Genomic DNA, 18,484 nt, shown 5'->3' with positions numbered 1-18,484 from the left:
TGTTGTTGTTGTTATGTGCCGTCGAGTCGACCCCAACTCATAGCGACCCCTCCTTGGGTTTCCGAGGCAGTATCACTACGGAAGTAGGATTGCCCCACCTTCCTTCCGAGGAGTGGCTGGTGGGTTTGAACCGCCAGCCTTCTGGTTAGCAGTCAAGTGCTTTAGCCACTATGCTTAGCAGTCAAGTGCTTTAGCCACTATGCTACCAGAGCTCATATATATATGAGCTCTGGTAGCATAGTGCCTAAGGCACTTGAGTGCTAAGCAGAAGGCTGGCAGTTCAAACCCACCAGCCACTCCTTGGAAGGAAGGTGGGGCAATCTACTTCCGTAGTGATACCGCCTTGGAAACCCAAGGAAGGGTAGCAAGTCCGGTCCGACTCGACGGCACATAACAACAACCACATATAAAACGAAACTCATTGCCATTGACTCATAGCAACCCCCACTGGGTTTCTGAAGCAGTAAATCTTTACAGAAGTAGATTGCCCTATCTTTCTTCCACGGAGTGGCTGGTGGGTTTGAACATCCAACCTTTTGGTTAGCAGTCAAATGCCTTAGGCACTGTGCCACCAAAGCTCATAGATATATAAATCAAACTCACTGCCATTGAGTAGATTCAACTCCTAGCGACCCCTCCTTGGGTTTCCGAGACAGCATCTCCATGGAAGTAGATCGCCCAGTCTTCCTTCTGAGGAGTGGCTGCTGGGTTTAAACCACCAACCTTCTGGTTAGCAGTCACATACCTTAGGCACTAAGCCACTAGAACTACATAAGGATGGATAGATAGAGATATAGAGAGATATACTAAAGATTATCGGTGGTTACCAGGAGTAGGGGGGAGGGGAAAAGGGAAACTTGTTTGTCGGGCATTGAGTTTATGTTAATGGTGGTAGAATATTTTGGAAAAGGATAGCAATAATAGTAGTACATGAAAAATGTCATCAGTGTCCCTGAGCTGTAAGTGTGGAAGTTATGTTGGTGAATGTCTTGTTATGTATATTTTCACCATGGTAAAAGTAAAGAAAAAAAAAAAAAGATGTAGAGAGAAGAGAGTAATACTCAAGGCAGACTTTTTTACTAGTTAAGCTAAACTATTGTTTGGTTTTAAGATAACTTCAGGAGATATTTTTGGTTTAGGTTTAAAGATTATCTCAGGACAATAGTTTGAGGGATTCATCTACCTTCTATGACTCCAGAAAGTCTAGGGTCCATGACAATGTAAAATTCTGTTCTGCATTTCCCCCCTTTTAATCAGGATTCTTCTATAGAGTCTTGGGTCAAAATGTTCAGTAATGCTACCAGGTAACATGCAGTTCTTCTGATCTCACGGCAAAGGAGGCAGTTGTTCATGGAGGAGTTAGCCACACATTCCATATCCTCCTGGTATTCCTGACTTTCCTTCCTCTGTTCCTACAGCTGAACAGAGACCAACTGTTATGCCTTGGATGGCTGCTTGCAAGCTTTTAACACCTGAGGCACTATGCAAAGAAGTAGGAAGTAGAACAGAAGCACTCCACATTATTAGGTCCATTAACTGAGATGTCTCATGAAACCATGACCTTAAACCTCCAAATCAAGGAACCATATTCCATGAGGTGATTCATTGTACATAAGCAGCTTCAGCAGCTTCTCTCTCTCTCTTTCTTTTGTCATTGTTATAAATATTATCTGTCACACAGCTTTTGTAAATTCAACTTTTGACAGGTGTACAACTTATTGACAGGAATTATATTAATTGGCTGTGCAACCCTACTTTTAATCCATGTGATTTTTCTTCACTGTTAATCTCTCTTTTCTTCCTTCCTCCCATCCCTGGTAACCACTGGTATGGTAAAAACACCAAAATTTGTCTTTTCCTGTCTTTTTATATAAGTGAGATCATAAGCTTCACCCATATTGTGTTGTTGTTATGTGCCATAGAGTCGGACCTGACTCAGCAACCCCTCCTTGGGTTTCCAAAGTGGTATCACTATGGAAGTAGCTTGCCCAACCTTCCTTCTGAGGAGTGGCTGGTGGGTTTGAACCGCCAGCCTTCTGGTTAGCAGTCAAGTGCCTAAGGCTACCAGAGCTCCATATTGTAGCATGTATCAAGACTTCATTTCTCCTCCTGGCTGAATAATATTTCATTGTATGTACGGACCACATTTTGTTGATCCATTCATTTATTGATGGGCATATAGGTTGTTTCCACCTTTTAGCTATTGTGAATAGTGTTACAATGAACATTGGTGTACACACGTCTCTTTTTGAGTCTCTGCTTTCAAGTTTTCTGGGTATATACGTAGGAGTGGAATTGCTGGGTCATGTGGCAGGTAGTTCTAATTATAGTTTTTTGAGGAACTGCCACATTGTTTTCCACAACCCCTGTACCATTTTGCCTTCCTACTGCCTGGTCTTTTTTGTTTTTGATGGTGGCTCAGTGTGTTGCTTTTTAATTATTTTTTTCATTCTGGTCTTTTTAAAATATCTTGTTGCTTGCTTTGATGATTCCACATTTTATTTTAAAAATTTCTTTGTATTAATTCTTTTTGTATTCTTTTTTTATTTCAATTCTTAAGTCCTTGGGGTTTAAATCCATTGTTTATTGTTTCTACTGACTCTCTTTATTTTTTTTTTTTTTTGGAGTGTTGGAACTGTTCTAGATTTTTTTTTTTAAATTGTGATTTGGGTGAAGATTTACAGAGCAAATTCACTTTTCATACAGCAGTTCACATATACTTTGTCTCATGTCATTGACCACAGTTTACAACATAGCAGCTCCCCTCCCACTTCCTCCCCATAGTTACCACTTGCCAGTGTCCATCCCTCCATACTCTCCTGCCCCCTGAGCTGTCTTCCTGTGCATAAGCAGCCCTTCCTTCTCCCATGATTGTTCTCTCCAGGGCGTGTGTCTACTTGAGGTAAATGTTTAACTCACATGCCTGTACTTTGTTTGGCTGGAAACCACAGGTGTGGGTTCAATTCCAGACCTGAAGGGCAGCTAGGGGCCATAGTCTCAGTGGTTCTACCAGGCTCTATTGGACCAGCAATATTGACTCTCTTTATGGTGGTTTATTTCCCTGGTTTATTTATTGAGTCTGAAGGATACCTGGCAAACTACATTGAAGATGTTTCTCAACAGAGAGGATATCCATTTGTCTCTGTGTGTGTGTGTATGTGTTAGCCATGGTGGCAGTGGTGGAGGAGGAGGGACAGGGAGCCAGGGGTTATTAGTAACTTGATACTGTATTATCCCCCTTCTTATTCAGGTTGGAATTTACAAGTTCAGTTCCTTTCAGCTAGTTTAAGGCTTAAACTCACGTTTGTAGTTTTGACATAGGCATTTGTCCTTAGGTCAGTCCTGTCTTCTAAGTATATTCAGCACTCACCTCCATGAGAATTCAAAACAAAATAAAAATATATTTTTTATATAGGATCTGTTGTTTTGAAGCAGGATGGTCCTTCAGAGATTCTAGATCATCATACTGCAAGAAGCAGAACTCTTCCCTTCATTCTTAATCCTAAGGCTCTCTGGTTTTCACTCCTTTTCAGTCACTAAAGCTATTCTGGCTAGGTTACCAAGGGTTACTATGCCCAAGATCTGCTTCTGCTATGTTTGACAGCACTGACTTTTTTCTAAGGACGTTCTCTTTGATATTCCACTTCTCTCTCTGGCCATATTTGTCTGTCTCCTTTTATGGTTCTTTTTCCTTTATCTATTTATACCCCTTAAATATTGATAGTCCCCAAAGTTCTATCTTTGGCCATTTTCTTACTCTTCTTTGACAGTTTCATCCACTCCTATGACTTCAGCTGTCACCTGTATGTTGATGATTCAAAATCTACAGCTATAGCCCAGATCCCTTCCTTTTCCTTCAGATAGGTATCCACCTGTACACCAGATATCTTTGCCAGGATGTCTTCAGAATGTTTTTGTTCCGAAATGAACTTCAAATATCTCTCTATTCTAAATCTCAATTGATAGCACTACTTTGCTTCCAGTTGCCAGAGCCAAAAACCCTGGAGTCATCCTAATCTTTCCCCTCTTCTTATATCCATATGGTGACCAAGAGCTGTTGATCTACATCTTAAAATCCTCTCCTACTGGATGTAGAAAAGCACATACTCTCATATTTTGCTGGTGGGAATGTAAATTGTAACAACCTTATGTACAGCAACATCAGATGTATCTTAAAAGTTTTAAAATGTGCATATCCTTTCTCCCAACAATTTCACGTCTAGGAATGTATGGTAAGGGAATAGTCAGATATATACAAAGAGATATGTACAAGAATGATTATACTAGCAACATTTTATAAATCTAAATTTCCAGTAACTTAAGATTCCTTAAATACATTATGGTGCATTGATAAAATAGAATATTATGCATTAATTAAAATAATATTCTAGAATATTCTGACACAGGAAAATGTATCCAATATATGCCTATGTGGAAAAAAAAAAGAACTAAAAATATTGTTCAATATGACACTATTTTTGGGAAAAAAAAAAAGTATTTGCTTCCTAAAAGGGCCTATCATGTTAACAGTAGTTATTTTGGGTTATGATACTTCATCCTTTGTGCTTCTCTGAATTATTTCCATTTTCGCATTAAGCATGTATTTATTTTGTAGTTAGAAAAATCTATTATTTTAAAGATTCTCACCTATTTAAAAAACTTACTTTTTTTTATTGCCATAGTATCACCTCATCTCCCACCCACATCCTCCTCCTCCATCCTTTACCACCTCATTGGCTTCCTGCCCTTAGCCCTACCTCCTTCCATCCCCTGGCATTATGGTAAAAACAGCCTCTCATAATCTAGACATGATACTCCCAGGTTCAAAAGCCTGGAGTATCATGTCTACGTTCTTCAGGAAACCTGAGAAGCCCTTTGTAGTCTACAGCTACTCTCTTACCACAAGGCTAGTCTCTCTCTCAGTTCTAACAGTTTCTGGTTCATTGTGGGTCCTTGCCCCTAGGCTGCCTTTTCTCAGAACACATCTGCTAGAAGCCTCCTCTCCCTGGATCACTCTGTAGACCTGCCGTTTTGAGTTCTAGGAGTACTATCCCCTTTCTGGGGCTTTTACTGGTGCATGCACCACATTGGGCAACCTTACTTTATTCACGTGTTTTCTGAGAGCTCCTGGAAGGTGGGGTCTGGCACTTCATTTTTATTTTTTCGGCACTTTATTTTTATAACCTGGGTGCCTGGCACATGTAGGTGCTTGTGCACATACAGGTACAACATTTGACTGGTTGATACACACAGAACAATTCTCTTAGGCAGAGTCAGGCTCACAGATCCTCTCTCCCTTTTGTGAAAGCTGTACAGACCTATTTGGTCATCCATCTTCAAGCACCGACTCAAGGAGGCAGCAATAAGGTGGCATGCCTATAAGATATTTTCTAGCTTATCACACAGGCACACACGATTGTAGATGGAGTCCTTCCTCAGGGCCATTGTACTTTCTGATCACCCTGCCTGGAACCTTATTTTTTCAGCTCTTCACACAGGTTAGTTTTCTCTCATCTTTCCAGTCTTAGCTCAGCATCACCTCAAGAAAGAGGTCATCCATGACTTCCCTATCTCAGTAGCTCTCTCTGGTTATTTCCATTTCTATTACTCTATTTCCTTTACAGAATTTTGGACAATTTATAAAACTAGTGTTTATTCTTTGTTTATTATCTGTCTCTCCTCACCTCCTATCCTGATGTAATTCCATAAGGGCAAGACTTGTACTATTTACCATTGTAAATCCTGTGCCTAGGCAAATGAATAAAATCCATATACACACACACATCAGGCTACAAATAATTACAATCATGTATTGACAACCACACACCACCAGTCATCCAGATATTCATGGTCATACACTCTGGCCTGTCTCCCCTCCCCAACCAACCTCTACTTACCGGGGTCACAAACTTGTTGGCCTCCCAGGCCCACAGAGGTGGGTCCTTATAGACCTCCTTGATGGAGGTGGGAGCCCTGTAGGAGTCACTGTAGGTGCTGATGGGGGTCTTGGTCTTACGGGAGAAAAGGAACATGGTGGGGTCTAGGGGATGCTGTAGCGGGCTCTGCCTACCAAGGGCTCCTGCTGGACATCAGGCCCTCCCTTAGGCAGCCCACACCTCCAGTCTGACAGGTGTCCTGTGCGGCTATGACCCCCTCCTGTGGGAGTTCCTCAGCTTCCCTTCCCCACAACCTCCTGCCACCACCCCACCCAACCTTCCCCTCTAGGATGGGCACTGCCCATTATGATATCACCTGGCTCAGCATAATTTCTGTTAGGTAAGGAGACCCAATGCCCTCTCTACCCTCCTGATCCCTCCCTGCTTGAAGCCCTTCAAAAGAGACCAATTTCCAAGAGTTCAGTGGACCCCTAAAGACTTTCTGGGCTGAGCTTCTCACTTTATTGAAGAGGGAGATGGAGGTTTAGAGGGGTCAAGTGACTCACCTGGAGATATGCAGCAGATCAGTGGCAGGCCCTGGTCTGGAAATCCACTGGTGGAGGAAGAGCGAGCTGTGCCTTCAGAGATCAGTTCTCCCCTTCCCAGCCCACCTGCCCCTTCCCCATACCCCAGGTAGGGAGCTAAAACAAGCTTGTTTTATGCTTTTAATATTATTTGTGTTACACGATACACAACCAAGGATGATGGTCAATACTGCGATGGAAATGTTTAAAAAAAAATATTATACACGGCTCATGTCCTTTCACACACCTTCCTGGAAATAAATTAGTGAGCATGGAGAAACCTGGCTGGGTGGCAGCCACAGCTGAGAGCAGAGGGAGTGTTAAGGCAGTATCTACAAGGGAGAAGGGGGGCAGGGGGGCAAGCTAAGGCCTTGATTCTTCCTCTCCAGCCTCCCAGACACAGAAGGAGGGAACCATGCACTCTCCCCTAGACCCAAAAGCTGCCCACTGTCAGCTTCCTGCCTCTCCCTGCCACACATACACTGCCTCAATCTAAAGCCCTTGCTTGCCAGGGGTGTAGGTATGTCCCGTGGGGAGGGAGCTTTCCCAGGTTCCTCAGGGCCAGAGTCACATAGCAAGTGAGCAGCAAAGGCAGCAGTCTAAGTGGGAGTACCCCACCATCACCCTGGTGGGGGCTCTTCCCCAAAAAGAGGAGGTACCCATGTTCTAGAAGGGTAAGTCAAGGAGCCCATGTGGTGGTGGCGGTAGTGGGAGGCCTGGCTCTGGGGCCCACATGACAAGGTTGGGGATGCTGACTGGGGTGGGAGTGATGGGCACAGATGGGGGCCAGTGTGAACCTTGTGGGCCCTGTAATGCCTTCTCTGTCCTTGCTCTCCTTTGGCATTTTCTCATCTAACTAGGGTCCCTGCATTAGGGAGGCAGGAGTGGGTAGAGGGAGTAGGGTGTGGAAAGCTGCACCCCAACATGTTGGAGTTGGCAGCTCCTGGGCGTGGTTCAGGGAGAACTGCGACCTTTCCTAAGCTAGCAGCCTTGCTCCCTCCTCTCACTAACCCCTTGTGGAGCTTACCACCTCCCAGAAGGTGGGCTGTGGGTGTGTCCATTGCAAACCTGCAGCCTGTGAGTGGCATACGTGAGAGTGGATATGCCAGCATGTTGGAGTGTCAGCACGGAGGCATAAGGGAGTGTACACCTTGGCCCTAGGATACCAGATTTGTAGGACATAGGCCTGAGCAGCCTTAGGCTCTCTACTCCTTCATTTTCTTTGCCATGGGTGCGGGTCTATATTACCCAGCCAGGAGAGGGTCCTGACCTCCTCCCTCTTCCTTTTCATTCCTTGCCTTTCCTTCCCTCCACCCCACAAACAAGCAACAGCACCAGAAGCAGCAGTACACACATTCTGAACCACAAACTCCCCATACAGCCCCCCACACACGTACACATTCCCAAACAGATCTACTTAGAAACTTCCCCCATCCCTTTCCATACAGACACAAATTCCGGGAGCCCCCTAGGTATACTCAGAGACACACAGAGAGCTCCACACATACCTCCACAGGAATTCTTACAAAGAAATTCCTTAGATATGAAGAGACCATAAAAATAATTATAGCTGCTGCTCGTTTTACAGTTGAGGAAACTGAAGCTCAGAGAAAGGAAGCAGCTTGTTGAAGATCACAGGGAGAGTGTCAGAGCTGGGATCAGAAACCAGACTTCTAACTCCTAGTCCACTGAAGTGCTGAGCAGCCTCCCACAGTGTTAACACACCACACAGACACTTCCCCACCATGGACACTCCTATCTATGATGGAAAAGGACACATGCAGATACAGAGGATGGGAGAGACAGTCCTGATGCCGAGAACAGACACACACTGACACCTCAGGCACATACATTCTGCCAGGCTCACCCTACTACACACATGCAGCCACTCAGTCCAGCTTGCTTCCTTGCATATTCTTGCTGGGAATTAGCCTCCAGCCTCCAGAATCTTGGGCTAGGGTAGGATGAGAATGGGGCTTTGGAGGCCAGCCTTAAACTCCTACCAACTTCCAGCCTGAGACAGAGACCAGTGAACAGAAGAATGGGAGGGGGTGGGGCAGAGCGAAGCATTGGTCGGGGCAAGACAGGACCACGGATCCTATCAGCCCAAACCCCGGCCTTTCTCCAAGGCCCACTTGATCCTTCCCACACAACCCAGAGAGCAAGGAAGGGGGTGACTGGGGTAAAGAGGAGCACAAAGGCCTCCTCTTGCCATGATCCAGATGGTGTGTGGGAGGGCAACATCCCTGTGGGCAGCTTTGCCAGGCTTTCCATCTGAAGTTGAAGGGAAAAACACAAATAGGTACATGGGCCGGCAGGTGCGCATGGAGGGGCTCCAAGGTGCTGGGCTGGGTCCTCACAGCCCGGGCTTTCCTCCCCACGAGCCCCCTTCCGTGGCAGGCTGGGGCTGGGGGTTCATGGCTTCACGGGGGTGGGCTTTGTGATTCCCAACCCCCACTCATTAGTGTTGGCCTCCTTGCCACCCAGTTCCCCCTCCCCAACACCGTACTGTAGCCTTGAGGGCGGGGCAGGGTGCTAGGTAGGGTCCCCCAAGTAACTGAACAAACAGCCCCCACCCCTCCTCAGCTCCCGGGGTGGAGAGGGACCCGGTTTTGGTTTCTCCCGCTCCATGGACACACAGAGGTACACGTCCTACCATAGGAGGAAGCAATGACTGTTACGAGGTTGCGGCTGTAGGGGACGCTGGGCCGGCGGCAGGCGGATGAGCTAGGGAGGGGTTGACCCCTGCCCTCCCAGCCTGGCCTGCCGAGCCCTGCCCCGCGGCCGCCTGGGCCCCGCCCGCTACTGAATGTGGCAGGCAGTAGAGGACGTGGCCTGGCAGCACATGCAGGTGGGGTTCACAGACTTGGGGGGTATGAGGTCTAGGTCCTCGTCGTCGGGGATCTCGTCTAACCGGTAGCCGTCCTTCAGCAGCTGGATGTTCAAATCTTGGTTGATCTGCTGTAGACAAAGGGAGGGGAAAGGAGGTTAGGCTCCTGCGGCTGTGAGAAACAAAACCCCGACCACCTGCGCCCTGCTCCAGGCCCGCCCACAAGGTCAGCAGCAACCCACCACCACTCTATCGTTCTATCGCAAGTTTCGCCCCAAATAGGCCCTACCCTAGGTGGTGCAGTGGTTAAGGCATTTGGCTGCTAACGAAATGATCGCTGATGGAACCCATCAGCCTCTCTGTGGGAGAAAGATGAGGCAGTCTACTTTCATAAAGATTTACTGTCTTGGAAGCCCTATGGGGCAGTTCTACTCTGCCCTCTAGGATCGTTATGAGTGCTCAATGGCAGTGGTTTAGGCCCCACCCTTCCGCACAAGCAAGACCTCCTGAGGCCCCGCCCCCTATAGGCCCTTCTAAAAAAATCATGCCATAGAGTCCATTCTGACTCATAGCGACTCCCTTTGGGTTTCTGAGATAAATCTTTAAGGAAGTACACCCAGTCTTCCTTCTAAAGGTCATCTTTTCACCTCAGGTGCTACCTCTGTTCGGGTCCCTGCCCTGACCTCATTCATTTGCGGCCCCCATAAAGTGTCACCTGTATCTTGCACCCCATCCTATCTAAAAGCCATGCAAGGATCTCAAGCCCCTTCCCATCCCTGGGTTCCCTGCACTTGAGCCCAATGTCTTATCCCAGCCTCCCCTCCTCCAGTCTCATTTTAGGTCTTGCCTCCTCTACACAGGGCTAAGGAGCTCTGGCAGCATAGTGCCTAAGGCATTTGACTGCTGACCAGAAGGTTGGCTGTTCAAACCCACCAGCCACTCCCTGAAAGGAAGATTGGGCAATCTACTTCCATAAAGATTTATCTCAGAAACCCAAAGGGGGTCGCTATGAGTCAAGATCCACTTGATGGCAGTGATTTTTTTGTTTGTTTCTATACAGGGCTCCCTATCTTTGCCTATTCCTTCTCTCAGGGTGTGATTTGGTGTTGACCCCACCCTTTCTCCCTGATAGAAGTGGTCCTTCTCAGGTGTATCTAAGGCAGGAAGGGGTGGGGCCTCACCTCAGCAGAGGAGTAGCCAGAGGAAGAGTATCTGGACATGTCAAAGTCGTCGTCGCTAGCCGTGGAGAAAGGACAGAGAGGAAGCGATTCAAGGAAATTAAGTAGAAAATCCCCTGTACCTTCCCATCAATCAATAATACCCCATCTTACCCCCATGGTCTCAAATCAACAGCACGGTCTAAATAAAAACTGCACTTGCTGTGCATATACAGTTTTAAGACAGGTTCCCTAGCTCCGCCCTTTTAAATTAACTGCCACTGTTAATGTGCTTCTAAATAGAGCCGCCATTCTTTCCATCCCCACCTCTCCCCACTTTTTGCCAGGCTCTAATCGCCTTGGCCTGTTGAGTTTTCCAGCAGTCCGAGTCTAGCCAGGTGTGTTTCCAGCAAGTAGGGCTTCTCTTAGAGGGGGCAGAACATTAAACATTTCATCCTGATGTTCAGGGAGGGTATCAGGGCCCATTCTAGGGGCAGCTACTGGATCAGTTCTCCCAGGACATCAGTATACTGCATCAGCTCCCCTTTCCTCCTTCTGCTTCTCCCTCCCTGAGGTAAAAAATTCCATTCCCTGGGAGATTCACCCTTGGAGAGACTCTGTCTATCCAAGAAATACCACAGTTCCCATACAGGAGGTGTGGCCTGTGTAACCAACCCACTTGTGCTCACACAGGTTCCTTGCTTGCCCAGCTGCCCCCAGGTCCCCGTACACACCTGTCCGCTTGCTCAGCTGCCCCCAGGTCCCCGTACACACCTGTCCGTGTCAAGGGCTACCAGTGGCTTCTCATCTGGGCTCTGGTCAAGTGAAGAGTAGCCTTTATTGGGGACGACCAGCCTGGGTGGAGAATTGGGGTTGGAGTGGTAACTGGAGCACATAAGGCTGGTAGGGGACTGAGTTGTGTAGCACCCTACCACATTCCTCCCTCCCTCCCCACCTCAGATCCTGTTGAGTCTCTCTCCTTTGGGAGAGGAGCTGGGCCTAAGGAAGGAGGGAAGAGGAAGACGCTCAGGACCAGCAGAAATAGATGCTGACTGACAGGGACCAGGTGGGGTAGAGGGGGTCTCTACCTGGTCCGAGCCATGACATTGTTCTTCTTGGGTTGCTGGTTGATGGGGCTACCCATGCTGCCATTCTTCAAGGAGCCCTTCCGGGCCAGCTCCCGCTGCTTATCTACAGGGAAACACGGGAAGGAAGCTGTGTCCTGCCCCCAGGGACACTCTACGTACTTCCAGGGGCAGCCTGGGCTGGGCCTCCATTGTGAAACCCCTTGCTTCTCTAGGGACTGAGGCTATGACCCCAACTCCAGACCCTTACTGCCCTGTAGAGATAGTACTTGGGCATACCTGCATACCCTGAGACATAGTAGGGAGCAAAAGGAGGCTGGTTCCTGTCCTTCCAGAGGCCACAACTCCCACATGGAGCAGTTAGTGTGTGCTTAATGCCAAGGAAAGGCTGGGGAGGAAGAGATGATCACAGAGGGATGGAACAATCAGGGAAGATGTCCTGTAGGCCAGCTGGAGAAAGGAGGGCATTCTAGGAAGAAGGGATAGTGTGTACAAAAAAATGCATTTAGAAGTGACCATAAGAAGTCTGGATCTTAGTGGGATGGAAGAATGAAGATCGAGGGAGATCAGGTTAGTAAAATAGGATCCATTTATTCAGTCACTTATTCATTCAACGAATGCTTTGTGTCACTAATCATGTGTCAAGTTCTATGTTAAGTGGCCAGGGCCTCCATTTGGTTATAAATTCAAGAGCATGAAGGCCCTGAATGTCAGATAGGGTGTTCAGAATCAATTCATATGGCAAAAAAGGAGCCACTGAAGGCTGTGGAGTGGAACTGGCCAAAGGGAACTAGCAAGGTAGGGGACAGGAGGATGGGGGAAGCCCATCTGGCTACACCATCTGAGTGATGCTCCTGACTCCTCTGCCAGCCCCTGAGTTCTCTTGAGTTCTAAACCAACCAGGTTCATGGGGCTGGCCATCAGGTGACCCAACACTGCCTGGTGTGGCACTGAGTGAGGGTGGGAGAAGAGCTTGCAGCAGCAGTTTTGGGGACACCAGCCTCCTCTCCCTGATCTCAGCATCTGTTCCCAGCAGTGGCTGCCCAGGTCCTGGATAAGGCCCATCTGTCCTTTCCTATTCATGTCAAGTGAAGCCCAGACCTAGGAAAAGGGACAGTTGGGTAGCGAGAGATGCTAGGGGAACACTATCTCATAAAATAACCATGAACTCCATTTACTTAGGCTATCTGTGCAACTTCCTCTGACTCTCATTTCTCTAAGTCTCTCAGCTCCCAGTCTCTGCCTGTCTCTGAACCTCTTTCCTGATAGCTGCTCACCGGGATCCAGCTTCTTTCCAGCAAGTGGCAGCTGCCATTACCACCCCAAGCCTCTAGGGGGTGCAATTTGACTTAAAGTTCTTGGTGTTGATTTTTTTTTTTTTTTTTTTCCCTTTAGTGAAACTGGAGGACCTCTGGTAGCATAGTGCCTGAGGCACTTGACTGCTAACCAGAAGGCTGGCGGTTCAAACCCACCAGCCACTCCTCGGAAGGAAGATGGGGCAATCTACTTCCATAGTGATACTGCCTTGGAAACCCAAAGAGGGGTCGCTATGAGTCAGGTTCGACTCGACGGCACATAACAACAACAACAGTGAAACTGGGACAAGATTATGAATTTGCATGAAGAGCTTTGGTGGTAATGTAATGGGGGAAAAAACAAAACAACGAACAGTTACTTTACAAGCATGCTGAATTTATTTGAAATAGTGAAAAGATACAGACAATAAATTGCCAAAACTAAATTATGGACTACTGTACAACTCGGAGGACCTCTGGTAGCATAGTGCGTAAGGCGCTTGACTGCTAACCAGAAGGCTGGCGGTTCAAACCCACCAGCCACTCCTCGGAAGGAAGATGGGGCAATCTACTTCCGTAGTGATAATGCCTCGGAAACCTAAGGAAGGGTCACTATGAGTTGGGTCTGACTCGATGGCACATAACAACAACAACATGCAACTCAAAGGAGCTCTGGTGGCATAGTGCTTAAGGCATTTGACTGCTAACCAGAAGGCTGGTGGTTCAAACCCATCAGCCACTCCTTGGAAGGAAGACTGGGCAATCTACTTCTGTAGTGACACCGCCTTGGAAACCCAAGGAGGGGTCACTATGAGTTGGATCTGACTCAATGGCTGTGAGTTTGGTTTTTTTTTTGGTATGCAACTCAGTAGCAGTGAGCTTATTATTATTATTATTTTATATTTTTAATGCAACCATTGTAGTCCATAAAAAAATTCACTGCTGTTGAATCAGTTCCAACTCATAGTGACCCATCCTTGGGCTTCCCAGGCAGTATCTCTATGGAAGTATATTGCCCAGCCTTCCTTCTGAAGAGTAGCTGGTAGGTTTGAACTACTGCCAGCCTTCTGGTCAGCAGTCAAATGCCTTAGCCACTATGCCACCAGAGCTCCATAGTAGTCCATAAATTAGTTTTGCCAATTTATTGTCTGTGTCTTTTCACTATTTCAAAAAAATTCAGCATGCTTTTAAAGTTTAAAAGAATGCAGTGATTCTCCATACACTGCCATTGGAAGGGACTCCAAGATACTAAGGAAAAAAAAAGTTTCAGAAAATGTGTACCATACGATACCCCTTATGTCACAATGCAGAATAGAACTAGAAAAACTAAAGATGGGAGGGGAGTAAAGGAGAACTTGTGAAATCATGTGTATTGTTAAATTTAAAAACAATGAACGAATAGAACTGGCCTCAGTTTGTCCTAGGAAGATGAACAAATTTCACTTAGGAAAAGAACTGCTCTCTTGTTTAGAAAAAAACAGCTTGAGGGGCTCTGGGATATGATGTGGAAATAGCTGAATAAAAGAACAGCATGCTGCAGAAAGCAATCTGAGAAGCTACAGAGAGAAAAAGTTTTAGAATAGGTAGGAAAGGGTGCTGGGCAATAAGGAGGAGCTCCAATATTTGACAGGCAGTCTGAGGAGAAAAACCGACAGAAAGACAGGGATGACAGAGGAGTTAAAGGAGAGTGACGGCCTGTTTTTAATTGTAAGCTCTTTCCTGTGTGCACTGTTGTGGTTACTATTGTAATTTCTCTCTATGTCACCACATTTTTAGCAAAAATCTGTCACACACAGCACTGTGGGTCAGTGAAACTTTGGGTCCTGAAGGGATGGAGGCAGTGTTCATCGCAGATGAGGTGGGACACAGCTGCAGAAGCTGTGGGGGAGGGTTGGGAGCCAGGTGACTGCAAAAGAGCAGGCTGCAGTGTAAACTGACACCAGAGTGGACATGAGATAAACTCCCAAGGAAAAGTGACCCTGGAAAGGGGGGGAAGATGTTTGGGTTTACTAAGAAACTCAGAGAAAGCTCCCCAAAACAGAAGCCAACCAGGCCCTGAGATCTCCAGATGGGCTGAGGTTGGAATGGGGAGAGGGGCTCAGCTTCTGTGCTTTGAGACTCTGATTCCTTGCTGTCCTTCAGATCTATCAACTGATACCCCACCTCTCAGGCAGCTTCCTGTCAGCCTGATCCAGTGTTTGATGGCACTTCCAAGCTCTCTGGGCTCCATGCTTTTACCCTTGCAGGTCTCTCTTGGAATACATGGAGACTTCTTGGCCTCAAAGAGGCCTCCTAGAGTTTCAGGCTCCTGTAGAGAACTGTAGCTGCCGTCTTTGCCTCGCAGGAGATAAGGTGCCTGGCAGTGTCAGAGACTTGGTGGTTTGAGTCTTCGGATCATCTAACCTTAGTTGATGTGTCTATGGCACCTCATTGCCTCATTGCAGACCCAGCCCAGAGTGCCTTGTCCACTACCCATATCTCCCTCACCCCCCAGACACACTCACCCAGCTTCACTTGGAGCGGGGATGGTTTGTAATTCATGGCTACTGACTCACCCTCCCGGGCGTCACAGTCTCCGTCTGAGATGGAGGCGGCGGCTGGGTCCTGTGGGGAGAAAGCAGAGAGACAGAATTGTTAGGATGTGAACACAAGAGGCTGCTCTCAGCCCTGAAGTGGCTTTCCCACCGGCTCTCTGGGCTTCTGGAGGCATTTGTCTCTGGCAGCAGGTAAGGGATTGGTGGTGTGGTGGTGGTGGTGGTGGTGGTGGGGTCCCAGAAGATTCTGAGCTGGGTAAAAGAGCCAAGGATCTCAACCCTACTTACATCCAACTGGGTGTCTGGCCTCAAAGTCCTCTGTGATCAAGCCTCTTCCAGAAAGCCCATCATGATGCCTTAAACCCACAGGACTGCCTCCTCCAGCCTAAACCCCATACTAGTTGCATTGCTCCTCAGGGTCCTTCCTGAGGACTTGTTTTGAAAGGTCTTTCTAGGTTCCCATTGGTTGAAGTCTGTATTGAAGTCAGAGCAGGTGCTCTTTGAGCCAGGCTTTCCCCCTCACTAGTTTCTCCTGCCCAGACTATATAGACTGCAGCCACTGGACAATAAAGGGTTCTAATGAGGGCTCCGCATTTCACAGATGAATCGTAAAGAAGAGCTCCTGGAAGAACCTGACAAGTTGGCTATATGTGGTATGTGAGAAGACAAATAATGGCAAAGAAGTTGATAGCCAGTTAGTTAGTCCTGTGCTGCCCAGAGTGCAAAACATGGGGCTTGACACTACAGAAATGATGAAAGAAGGAAAACATGCATCTGTGTATTGTCCAGGGTCTGCAGCCTTCTCAATCTCCCTTACTGCCCTCCTTCTCACTTACTTCCCTCCATTGGGCTAAAACCTTGGTGCTGCCCAGGATCTAACCAAGCCTCACCTTTATATCCAAAATATCCCAAGTCTCTGCTCCAAGAGTCAGGGGCGTGGCTCACTCTCACCCCCAACTGAAAAGGGCTGGAGTCATCTACATTCTCCCAAGAAGCTGATGACCAACCATTAATAGAGGTAATGTCATCCTGGGGCTCTTTGCATTTTAACCAGAGACCAAAGAGTGGTAGGCCTGAAGTATGAGGATTCCAGAGGGGATCCAAGGTTGCTGCCCATTCTGGCACTGGATATAGAGAGTAAACAGACAAGCAGGTATAATGCCCTAGGACTGGCCTAAAGTGTCAGGTCCAGGGATCTGGTGACGCATAACTATTATGCTGGCTTCTGTTTGTAATGTTTGGGAGAGAAATTCTGATCTTCTCTGTGCCCCCACAGGCCATCCAGAGCATAAGGCCCTGGGTGGATTCTGTTGCCACAATGGTTTGTGAGTTGCTGAGGGCAGAACCCAACCTTCTTCCTCTGTCCTGATCCCCGCCTCTTAGCCATGGTGAAGCAGAGGCAGCAGGAAAAAGCCCAGAGCCACAATGCCCGAATCTTAGGCAAACCCAGACCTTTACCATAGGCTTCCTATTTGTCCTCCCTGAGAAATGCAGCCAATGCACCATGACTATCACATGGCAGTGAAATAGGGGAGATTAAATATGAAATATTCATGAACATAAGTATCATAAAGAAATCCAGGCAGAAGGAAGTATCTGGCTCCAAGAAATCAGGGAGAATTGAAAATGCTCCCCAAGGACATCTGACAGGCGTTAGCTAGATCCGGAACTAGAGTGGGGATTAGCAAGATTATTAATAAACACTCAGCAGAGACAGACATTGAAATGCATCTCCAACAGCAGCCCATGTTTCTGCAACCATTCAAACAAATTCTCCAAAGACTGCTGAGAATGATTAATAGCTCAGTCTCACTGTTTCTGGGACAGGGTATATCAGCTAATGGCCAGCACAAAGCCAATACATCTAGAGGAAGGAAAAAGTGCCAGAAGAATTCTTAGTTAGTCTGGCCCAGTATTTTTCATTCAACTGTGTTCCCTAAAACCTAAGTCTTGGGTGGGGCTGAGAGTGAGGAAGAAACAATAGAGGATCTGGTCTGGTTACCTTTCAACCAGAGAAGATCCATTTTCAGTTCATTTACATTCAGACTTCCTATAAGATTTTGGTTGGAGAAAGAAAGGGTTCTATTGCTTAAAAAAAGAAAGAAAAAGGTTAAGATCTATTGATCTAATCTAATCTAGCCTTTTTAAAAATAATGTTTTATTAAGGAAATTACTAAACTTATATGAAAGTAGACAAAATAGTATAATGAGATTCTGGGTGTTTATCACCAGCTTCAACACATGTAAACTTACCAACTTATTTTTTTTAAAAATGAGAAAACCTAGGCCCAGAAGGGAAGTGTCTTCTGATTCATAGTGACCCTACAGGGCAGAGTAGAACTACCCCATAGTGTTTCTAAGGCTCTAAATCTTTACAGAAGCAGACTGTATCATCTTTCTTCCATGAAGTGGCTGGTGGGTTCAAACCACCAACCTTTTGGTTAGCAGCCCAATTCTTTAACCACAGCACCACCAGAGCTCCTCACAGTATGCAAGGAAAGAGAGAATGACAAGGACTTGAAGCCAGAGATAGGTATTCTGGGAGGCTGTTTTGTCCCTGCAGGCCCAAGCATCAGTCTGCATACTAACCCCTACCTTTTACCTCTCTGCTCTGGAGCTGAGCTAGCTCAAGAGTTTCCCCAGCTGGCTGGCTTTAACTTATAGGAGCTATGGGGGTGTAGGCTGGGACTCAAGAGACCAGGGATGCAGATAAGCAGGACAGAACTGGAGAAGGACTTCCAAACCTCATGTCCAGAAATTTTCAGAGGGGATGGGCCTGGAGAAGTAGCCACAAGGAACTCCTTTCCTAGATGACCACAAGCATTTTACAGTCTTCTCTGGTAGGACTCTGGGTGTCAAAATTTAGACTTGTGCTACCCAAAGCATCTATATATTCAATGCAACCCCGATCCAGATTCCATCAACATTCTTTAAAGACATGGAAAAACCAATCACTAACTTTACATAGAAAGGAAAGAGACCTCGGATAAGCAAATCACTACTGAAGAAGAAGAACAAAGTAGGAGGTCTCACACTCCCAGATCTCCAATCATACTATACAGCCACAGTAGTCAAAACTGCCCAATATTGTGCTTATGCACAGGGAGACAGCTCAGGGGGCAG

General features: G+C 46.9%; 2 protein-coding genes across 2 annotated transcripts in view; both read right to left on the bottom strand.

Annotated features, from left to right (window-relative positions):
* Window positions 1-6,032, bottom strand: part of CUNH9orf24 (chromosome unknown C9orf24 homolog) — a 37,643-nt gene extending 31,611 nt beyond the window's left edge. The window contains exon 1 of the mRNA XM_007950664.1: window positions 5,898-6,032. Within this exon, the coding sequence (XP_007948855.1) occupies window positions 5,898-6,032 (135 nt within the window). The remainder of the gene's footprint in view (window positions 1-5,897) is intronic.
* A 3,230-nt stretch (window positions 6,033-9,262) lies between these two features.
* The window catches only part of FAM219A (family with sequence similarity 219 member A), a 61,070-nt gene continuing 51,848 nt past the window's right edge, over window positions 9,263-18,484 (bottom strand). Inside the window, exons 2-6 of the mRNA XM_007950659.2 lie at window positions 15,332-15,431; window positions 11,536-11,638; window positions 11,222-11,302; window positions 10,472-10,526; window positions 9,263-9,421 (exon numbers count right to left, since the gene is read on the bottom strand). Of these exons, the coding sequence (XP_007948850.1) occupies window positions 9,263-9,421; window positions 10,472-10,526; window positions 11,222-11,302; window positions 11,536-11,638; window positions 15,332-15,431 (498 nt within the window). The remainder of the gene's footprint in view (window positions 9,422-10,471; window positions 10,527-11,221; window positions 11,303-11,535; window positions 11,639-15,331; window positions 15,432-18,484) is intronic.

Source organism: Orycteropus afer, unplaced genomic scaffold (genome assembly GCF_000298275.1).
Source record: "Orycteropus afer afer isolate SDZICR_OR568_19922 unplaced genomic scaffold, OryAfe1.0 scaffold00285, whole genome shotgun sequence".
In the NCBI taxonomy this organism is placed as follows: domain Eukaryota; kingdom Metazoa; phylum Chordata; class Mammalia; order Tubulidentata; family Orycteropodidae; genus Orycteropus; species Orycteropus afer.
The sequence above is the reverse complement of the archived record's forward strand: the minus strand, read 5'-3'. Positions and strand labels throughout refer to the sequence as shown.